Consider the following 10,078-nt stretch of genomic DNA (forward strand, 5'->3'; position numbering starts at 1 on the left):
TTATTACTTATAAAATAATATACTCAAATACACTGCTGTTAAATCACTTGATTAATTTAATCATTATGGATTATGTTGTAATAACTCAATAGTGGTTTAACCGCTAAATATGCAAGAACTCAAGCAAATTGATAATATTCTTATAAACATGAGGAAAGTTTATTTTAAGCTTTTTAAATTCCATTTAAGGTTCAGCTTCAGAAGCCCTTCTCTACTCCACCATGACCATACCAATGATACATTAAAATAAAATAATACTGTATGTTAAAAACAATACAATGTTGAATGAGCTATTGTTTTATTTATTGTATATGTTTTCCGAATTCATATTTGAACACGTGACATCAGGGCTGATCCTAATGGTAGGCCTACTACATGATCGATTTCACTGGAGATAGGCTACACATACAGTAAAAAGGAAAAAGCTCTGTGCATGGCAGCCATATTTACATGAAATTAGGTCATTTCCTTACTTGTTACCAATGATACTGATTAAGGTTTCCTGGTTGTTCATTCTGGTCAAACAGAGTCAGGGAGCTGCTGCTACTGTGCATATTGGCTCACTGGAAAGGCTCTGCTACACTAAATGGAACAAAATAACCACCATTGCTGTACCTGTTGTAGAAGTCTAGATGTGTTGGAAAACCAAATGCTGTCATGTCTGGGTCACACAATGTTTTTTACTCAAATTGGAAAATTCAAGAAAAGTCATTCACATCACAATGACTTGATGATGATGACGCAGAATTTGTGCCTTCATATTGCCTGATGCGCATTTGTGACTATTTGTGTCTTTGTATTGACTTTGTAAATGTTTTATTATAAAATGACCTTCAGAAGAATTGACTCAAACCAGGGACATTTGTATAGAATGTTTTTTTTTGTAATCCATAGTTTTCCTAAATGCATTCAACAGCCAATATATGTTGGCCCAACACTTGTGCTTTAACATGGAAAGTTTCAATTAAATATTTTACTTCCCTTGTGACAAAGCCAGAAAATGTTAACACATTCTAATCTAGATTAAGATGACTGTCAATGAGAAACTCCCCCTGGTGGATGAAATGGTTTACTACAACTGGGATTCACTGACAGTGTGATGTGGGCCAAGAGTTAGGTCAGAACATGGAAAGTGAGGTGCTGCTGATATGACTCATGACTGTCTGTTGGTACACAGCCATTCAGTGAACTGCTGAAGGTCAGAGTTTGTTGCTCTGTTTTTGATTATTAGTGCCTATATAGTGCTGTGAATTCAACCAAATCATCCACAGCAACCATGTTGGATGAGTTCCATCGTTTGATGGTGAGTTCCTTAATCTAATCTAAACTCTAGACCTCAGAGGGTCAAGCAGCGAGGTCACTCACTCACTGTGTCAGTTGACCTCACTTTGCCACTTTAGCTGTCATATCAGCAATAGGGGTTATACAGCAGCTGACCAATCAGGACTGAGACAACCTCTCAGTCCTTTTATCACTCCTCGCATAAAATCTGGGTATCAGTGATGAGCATTTGGGCATAACAAATAATACAAATTAACATTAACATAACGCAATCCTTGTACACAATATGTAGCACAGCTGAAGTCAGTAGCCGTCTTGAACACAACTGTTAAAGGTAGGGTAAATGATTTTCTTTGGCTAAAATAAGTGTTATATAGCTCTAAATTCTGATGGTAATCATTGCTACAGTTTAGAGTGTTTTTCAGTAACAGGAGTCTCCATGTCTCTCCAGCTCTTTATTAAACAGAAAATACATTTTCAGGTCCGGATACCAATTTTACCCAATCAGGATAGAGAACTCAGACAGGATACAGATTAAAAAGTGAAATTGGAAGTGATGACACAAAGAAATGAGCAGGCAAAATTGGAACTGGAACGATATAAAAATTAAGCTAATAAATGGGTACTCTCTCCTGATTGGCTGACATTTTGTTACCTACTGTACCTGAACATTTATTTTCTGTTTATTAAAGAGCTGGAGAGACAGGGAGACTCCTGTTACCGAACAAACACTCTATAGCAATGATTACTATAGTGCTTTAACCTTTTGACAAAAACGTTTTGTTTTAACCAAAAAATATCACTTACCCTACCCTACCAATATTACAGATTTCATGTGGTCAGCAATATGGATATTTGATACGCTGGAGGAGTCCAAGAGGATAAAATTAACATTGCGGCCCTGGATAGAGTAGCCAGTTCAGCTGTCACTAGTAGCAACGCATGTTGGCACATCAAAGCAGTGCACCTTAGAATGAAACACTTGTAGAATTAATGAATGTGTTAAATCCAATCTGAGAACTGCCAACGGTCACTTTGAAAAACGGAACAAGCGTGTAACACTACCAGAGGTAAATGAGTCCTAAGTGGATAGTGCAGCGTTTCTCAAAGTGGGTGCCGTGGCACCCTAGGGTGGTATGACCCAAGTCCAGGGGTGCCGCAGAATAGGCAACTTGGAATTTATCAATATCACTTCAGTTTCACCACTTAGACCCTCTATACTAATATCTACTCTTATAAAGGGCAAAAGGGCGAATTGCTACTTCCGCGGCTGACGCCCACAGCAATTTCATTCATTTGGACCTCTCGCCTGCTGACGCCATACCCACAGCATTGATTTCGACTAAACACAACAACTACATCTGACATCTCACCACAACACCAGCCACAACGTGCACGCTGAATTTACGGGTGGCGTAGGGTACTTCTCATTGCTCACTACACATTTTCCACCTCGCAACATAATTAATTCTACTCACCACATTACGACCACACCGGACGGGGAAACACTTTCGCACCGTTTACCGTCAGCACAACCGAACGCCGACGGCCACAGCCGAAACAACACGAAGCGGCGGCCATTGAAATCACCCTTCGCTCGCTCCAAACATTCTTCCCCTTCATTGCACCGTGTCTTCTGCAGTTCCACGCTCCATTCAGGTCAGCACAATGCTACTACATTACCACTCTACCTCAAAACCACACGCTTCTCCGTTTAGTGTTTCATTAGCGCCAGCGTGGAAAAAAACAACACAGGCTAGGATGATGCTACAAAGGATTCGCCAGTGATGTCATCATTATAGACCGCCGAAGTCTGACGTAATTTACACATCCTTTGTTTGTCTACCTGGTTTGCAGTTTTCCACCCCCGTTCTGAATCCCATAGACGTATTGAATATCGCGTCAAATAAGAACTGTGTTCCAAAAATAAACACATGACCCCGGCGGGTTGACTCTTATGGATATGAAGCATCAACTGACGGTGAGAAAACGCTAATGTTACTTCCGCCGAATTAGTTACATTTTCGCCAGAAACAGACTGTATCAAATATAAGTGACTGACTATCATAAACGATACAGAACCTCCTCCCTGACAATAACGCCGACACGCGGTGTTTATTTTTGGACCACAATTCTTATATGAGACGATTCTAAGATGACCCAATGTTATTCTCCATAGAGAAATTACTTCCGCAAACCTGGGGATGAACGAGTGACGTCAGGACTTCGGTGCTCTATGCAACCCGGAAATAGCACCGTTTAGCGTTAGCCAAAATGTCGAAGAGTACTTACACATTACGTCGTCGCAGTCACCGCGGCAAAGTCTGTATTCCCACCACACTCACGCTGATATGATATTTCCGCTGCCGAAACCCTCATTCATGCCTTCATTTCATCCCGGATAGACTACTGCAACAGCATCCTCCACGGTATCACCGCCAAAACCCTCAATAAACTTCAATATGTACAGAACTCAGCCGCCCGCCTGCTCACTCACACCCGCTCCAGAGACCACATCACACCAGTCCTCCGTGACCTCCACTGGCTCCCGGTCAAACACAGGATAAGCTTCAAAATCCTCATCATCACCTACAAAGCCCTCAACCACCAGGCACCCCAATACATCTCCGACCTCCTTCACAACCACGTCCCTACCCGTTCCCTCAGGTCCCTACCCGTTCCCTCAGATCCAGCGATGCCAACCTCCTCAAATTCCCCACCAAAAAAACCAAGCACACCTGGGGTGATAGGGCATTTTCCGTTGCAGCACCCACCCTCTGGAACCCACTCCCACCTCACATCAAAACCGCCCCCACCCTTGCCGTGTTCAAAACCTCCCTCAAAACCCACCTCTTCAGAACTGCTTTTCCCACCTAGCCTGATCTCCTACCACCTTTTCAACTGCCATCTAAATTTGTTTTATTCCCTGGCCCTCTCCAGCCTTTTTAACTTTTTAACTTTTATTCTCTAGATTCTCTTATTAAAGTTGTTTTGTTTTGTTTTGTTTTGTTTAATTTTGCTCTTCTTAGTTCTATGTAAAGCGTCTTTGAGTATTCAGAAAAGCGCTATATAAATCCCAGGTATTATTATTATTATTATGACCGTCATTTTCGTGCCAAACAAAACATTTTCACCCACACCAGCGTCTAAACAAAGGCTCCGTTCCTGCTCGCGAAAAGTCGACCACCATTAGCCACAACGTCACGTCGTAAACAAGCTGCCGCCTCACTGTGTGTGTGTGTGTGTGTGTGTGTGTGTGTGTGTGTGTGTGTGTGTGTGTGTGTGTGTGTGTGTGTGTGCACGCACGCGCGCGTGTGAGAGAGCCACACAGACGGAGCGGCACACTACAGATGAGGTCCAAAGATATTGCCCAACTCTCCCAACTTTCTGTGTTACCAGATTGTGCGCAAGAAACAAGCTACCAGGTTTATGAAAAAGCAACAGAGAGAGGGAGAGACGGTGCATCTATATACATAATGTACATATGGATATTACATGGATATTTATATATATTCTACATATACATGTTATATAGTAATACACGAGAGAAAGACGGTGGATCTATATTAATAATATACATATGCATATGGATATTTATATAAATTCTATAGATGTTATTATATATAAATACATTACACATTACAATTATTATTGCAATACACTGTTACATATCATAATATTACACATTACAATAATATGTATTATTATGTATATTATATCTTATACTATTACACATATTGTATTAATGATGTTTTATATTATATTATATTATATATTATTACATATCATAATATAATATAATATCATCAATGTTATATGCTGTATTACAGTACATAACACATATTTAACTACATACATATTTACATTTCTTTTTAAAACATATATAATATACACATCAGCCATAAATGAGCCAGTCTTCACAACGCCTCTTTCAAAGGGGTTCGCCATGTTTTCATTTGTATCCCACGATTTTGTTGCCTAGGGGGCTAGGGGCCAGGGCAAGGAACGCAACCCCACCATCCGCCTCCCTTAAAAGAGCCATAATTCCCATCTCTACTGCCCACTCTGTGCTGCAGCAACACAGACACAGAGACAGGGACACGGAGGGACCAACAAACGCAAAGCCCCGTGCGCGGCTGGTGTCGAGGGGGGCGTAGCCCCCCGAGACTCTAGTATACTATAAAACGGATCTGACTTGCACTGTACTCGGTGCATTGTTTTGATCTACACCAAATCTCTTGGCCAAAAATTTTCAGATCTACACGCTCACAACGTGTCACAATGTGACGCGTTGTGAGCTTGTAGCTCTGCGATTTTTGGTGAATGTCCCCCCCAGAACAGGGATGCTGGCGTTCAAGGTTAAATGTCAAGTATAAAGTTATTTTCAATCTGTCCTTATTGAAACTAATATTCCCTCTCTCAAGTTTTCCTCGTGACATACTGTATATTCACTAGTAAGAGACCACACCTTCTGCTCAGGTTAAACAGCATTTATTGAACACAGTACAATATTAAATATATGTGTATAGCTGGGGAGCCCAAGGTGGGGCGAGACTCGGGGTGGGGGTATAGTCTCGGGAGCCAGGCGACCGCCGCGTTGCTCTGCTCGGGAGCAGTCTGTCTGCTCGGGAGCGGTCTGTCTGCTCGGGAGCGGTCTGTCGCCTTCGCTCCGACACTGCCCCGCCCTGGGGCTCCTGGAGGAAGGAGAAGAAATAACGTTAGAAGGGCAAAATTGGTGAGAAAGGAGGTGGTTGGGGAGGAGGAGGGGATTGGAACAACTAGCAGTGAACACAAACAGGTAGGTGCTGCAGACGCAGGTGTATTTATACTTTGGTGATGGCAGCGGAGATTGGCTGAGAGATAAGCAGCACGGCTGAACTTGGTAAGGTGATTGCCTTATCAAGTTGAGCAGAGGTTGAGCAGAGGGAGGTCTCTACTCCTGAACATGCGTTGAATACAACTACATTTAGGGGGAAAGATTTACATATGTGTGTATCATAATATGAAATAAATATGTAAGGTGCTGGGGTGCCGTGGATGAAAAAGTTATTTACAGGGGTACCCTGAGCCAAAAACATTTGAAAACCACTGGGATAGTGGATAGTGGATGAAATGTTTAAACATTCCATCCCTCCTGTGTATGTGATAGATACAGTATATTGCTCTATCTCACCTCTCACATCCATCCAGCTCTCTGGTGACTCTCCAAGGTCAGAGATATGACACTTGTAGAATCCTTCATCAGACTTGTAAACACTGTGGATGGTCATCTGTCCTGTAGACTCAGACCTGATGAGGGATCCATCTTTATAGAAATCAGCTGGGAGGTCAGCGGATGGTTTAGCAGTCGCCTTGATTCTGGACCAGCAGTGCAGAGTGACATCACTTCCTTCCATCACAGGAAGTGCAGGGCTCTCCAGGATCACAGCTCCATCTGAACAATGATAAATAACATCAGAATAGAAGAACATTAGACTGAGGTTACATCACTCTGAACAACACTATCCCACTATTATATGCTTCCCCTCGGTAACATCATCCGTAGTCACAACATCCAATTTCAGAATTGATTTTAAAATGACTGGGTAGGGAGTCTGGGAGATAGATGGGTTATTGCAATGAGTCTAATGATCATTACATCCTGAATAAAAAATAAATAAAAAAGGGTTGTTATGTATAGCCTTTGGACAATCAAAATCAGTTGGAAACATAACATTTTGATATGGTGTCATAATTAAACTTAATGTTGATATGGCACACTGACTATCAAAAAGGTTGCCGACCCCTGATGTATAGTGTTGTATATTGTATATTTTGTCCTGGTATTTCTTTGAGTGTGATGTCTTTTACCCTGCTGTACAGTACTTGTCCTGTAACTGTATATCCTAACTGCTGTGCTGCCTTTGGTGACTGAATTTCCCCCGCGGATAATATTTTTTGGGGAAAATGAAAAAAATTAAATACAATAAAAAAATAAAATAAATGAAATGAAAAGGGTAAACGAAAAAACACGGCCCCCTCACGTATTAGGAGGGCAGGGTGAGTCACCAGAACCAAGGACGGGTGTTTTTGATTAATCTAACATGTTAAAAATTGAGTTTGAAGTTATAATGGGTTTGTATAGGAAGGGGGCGTGTCTGATCAAATGAATATCAAATATCTAAATACTGAATCAAGCAACTTAAAAACGGTCTGGGGGGCTCACAAAAGCCTGAGTAGACGTTAAAATGATCAAACGTTTTTTTGAAAGTGAAATATCCCTTTAAAGGGATACTTCACTTTAGGGCCGGGGAGACATTTAAAAAAATATATTAAAAATAAATGAAAAAAGTTATGGAAAATTCATGGCCCCCTCACGCATTAGAGTGTCCTACTAATGCGTGAGGGGGCCATGAATTTTCCATAACTTTTTTCATTTATTTTTAATATTTTTTTTAAATGTCTCCCCGGCCCGAAAGTGAAGTATCCCTTTAATGTCTGTCATAAAGTAATCCTTATTTGGAGTACTTGCTTTTCTTGTTTATTATATGTTGCTATGGTGTTAACTGTTAATATGCTGATTCTGCTGGGCATGAGGTACTTTGGCCATTTACCTGTTAATCCACTAGAGGGCAATGTAAACCATATGATAGCCCAAGTTTTTGCTCAATGGAGTCAAATGAGGCATATAGCAGATGTTCTTATCCATTTTTATACAGGTTTGCTGTCACAAAATATTCCCTGTAATGTTATACTATATTTGTTTTTGATTCCCATTGTGGGATTATTATTGTTGTTAGCATTTTACATTATATAATACCAGTGATTCTTGAGACAAGGTACACAACATGTTTAAAATATATATATATATTGTATATATAGGTCTGAACTATAGCAATCATGTGAAGGAACGTATTTGGTATAACGCTTTCTAAAATGTGATATTTATGCACTCCATAACTTGATTTGTGTCAACTCCGTCAGACACAAGTAATAAAAAAATATACATATTCATGTTTGTTCTGATTTCAATTTTTAGAATTTTGAACTACTTTCCAATCTGGGAACACATTGAGCCCTTTAACTACCATGTTATAGCATTTACGACAATGTTACAGCATTAACTACCATGTAACTACCATTTTACCAGCTCATTGGCCTTGTGGCGTGTCTGCCCTGAGATTGGGAGGTCAGGGTTCAATTCCCCGGCCGGGTCATACCAAACACTATAAAAAGGGGACCCAATGCCTCCCTGCTTGGTACTCAGCATCAAGGGGGGTAAGTCCCTGCGACATACTAGCATCATGTCCAGGGGGTGTACTTGTACATCAAGCAGCCTTACGCTACAGTAACAGGAGATAGGCTCTTGACCATAGGCCATCTGGCTCGGGAACCGTTGGTTCACAAGGCTACTTACTTACTTACTAAATATATCACAGCATTTACTACTATCTTAATTACATGTAACTACCATATCAGAGCATTAACCACGATTCCACAGCATTTACTACCATGTTAGAGCATTAAAACTATCATGTAACTACTGGACCATGTTAGAGCTTTAACTACATGTAACTACCATGTCACAGCATTTACTACTATGTTAGAGCATTAACTACCATGTTAGAACATGAACTACACAGAATGCTTAAGGTAGTTTGTCCACACTATAAGTAAAATTGGCAAAGTGTCCCTCTGATTAAGCCTAATTCCACATTGGAATTAGGCTTAATCAGTGAACTATTAATAAGCCTTGAGCGTAAAAGAGCCATTAGTGGGCAAATGTGTCAACTTTTCCCCATGAGGACAAGTCATTCTCATGAAGGTTGAATAAAATAGACAGACACATAAATGAATGCAATAATTGTACAGTGTGTTTGTACTCACAGACTAGAAGTAGTGATGTTAAGTCCATTCTGTGTTGCTGCTCACTGACTGACTGACTGACTGACTGACTGACTGACTGTTATGACAGAATCTCCTCCTACTGGTGTAGTGGTGGGAGGAAACTACACTGAACAAGACGGTCGAATGATGCAGTCATCTATTGGTGTTGCGGAGAAGGAGGTTACAATGAAGGAAGAGGTGGGCTGAAGTAGTGATGGGAAGAGGCTACGGTGATACTGAAGTAGGTGGTGTCAGTGAGCAATTTCACCAGTAGGGCATAACTCATGTGGAGGAACACACACACACACTATCTCTCCCAAATAAGAAAAAGAGGTTGCGCATCAACAATGGGTTTTCTCAGTGGAGTGCTAGACCCAACTTCCAGTATACATATCAAAAAGGAATTAAAAAAAATCCAAAAAGGTAGCACATCCAAAAGTTTCAATTAAATGGAGGACAAATTACTCACATTTCCACTTTTTTTATTGGCACACCAATAAAATGAACGCTTACGCGTTTCGGCTATGAGCCTTCCTCAGAGCATTCATATCACATCAATTCAACTCACTTTATACAAAAGGTCAGAGTTCACCAACAGCTGAAATCTCAAGTCAATCACCAAGGTCCAATCACTATGCAAGAACACAGGCAATTACAGGTAATTTTGAGGCATATATCATAAAGTAACAAAGTAACACATCCAATACACAGTGAAGGGGTATCAAAGATAGTCTTAACCCAAAAAACATTTTAAGCTATAATCGTCATTAAGTCCATTGGGTGTCATAGTGTTGAGTGTGTGTATCCACTGCATTTCTCTCTGGGCCAGTTTCTTTAGAATATCACCTCCTCTGATAGGCTCACAATTTTCTCAATCCCACAGAATTTTAATGAAGAGGGTGAACCATGATTTGCTTCAGCATAATGTTTT

At 40.7% G+C, this 10,078-nt stretch overlaps 1 protein-coding gene across 1 annotated transcript; it reads right to left on the reverse strand.

Moving 5' to 3' along the window:
- Nucleotides 1-5,756: 5,756 nt before the first annotated feature.
- On the reverse strand, nucleotides 5,757-9,242 carry LOC308087308 (uncharacterized protein). The gene is made up of 3 exons (XM_080431083.1): nucleotides 9,148-9,242; nucleotides 6,455-6,715; nucleotides 5,757-5,975 (listed from the first exon to the last, which is right to left on the reverse strand). Exons 1-3 carry the CDS (start codon nucleotides 9,173-9,175, stop codon nucleotides 5,773-5,775), a joined length of 492 nt encoding a protein of 163 aa, XP_080287209.1. The 5' UTR covers nucleotides 9,176-9,242; the 3' UTR covers nucleotides 5,757-5,772.
- Nucleotides 9,243-10,078: the final 836 nt, after the last annotated feature.

Source organism: Gymnoscopelus braueri, assembly GCF_963280865.1.
Source record: "Gymnoscopelus braueri genome assembly, chromosome: 6".
In the NCBI taxonomy this organism is placed as follows: Eukaryota; Metazoa; Chordata; class Actinopteri; order Myctophiformes; family Myctophidae; genus Gymnoscopelus; species Gymnoscopelus braueri.

What these genes read in the sequence shown, in the direction of transcription:
- LOC308087308 (XM_080431083.1), bottom strand. Translation starts at nt 9,175, where the DNA reads ATGGACTTAACATCACTACTTCTAGTCT. An exon ending in AACATCACTACTTCTAGTCT is followed by an intron (nt 6,716 to 9,147) that starts GTGAGTACAAAC and finishes ATCATTGTTCAG; the next exon opens with ATGGAGCTGTGATCCTGGAG. An exon ending in GAGCTGGATGGATGTGAGAG is followed by an intron (nt 5,976 to 6,454) that starts GTGAGATAGAGC and finishes TCCTTCCTCCAG; the next exon opens with GAGCCCCAGGGCGGGGCAGT.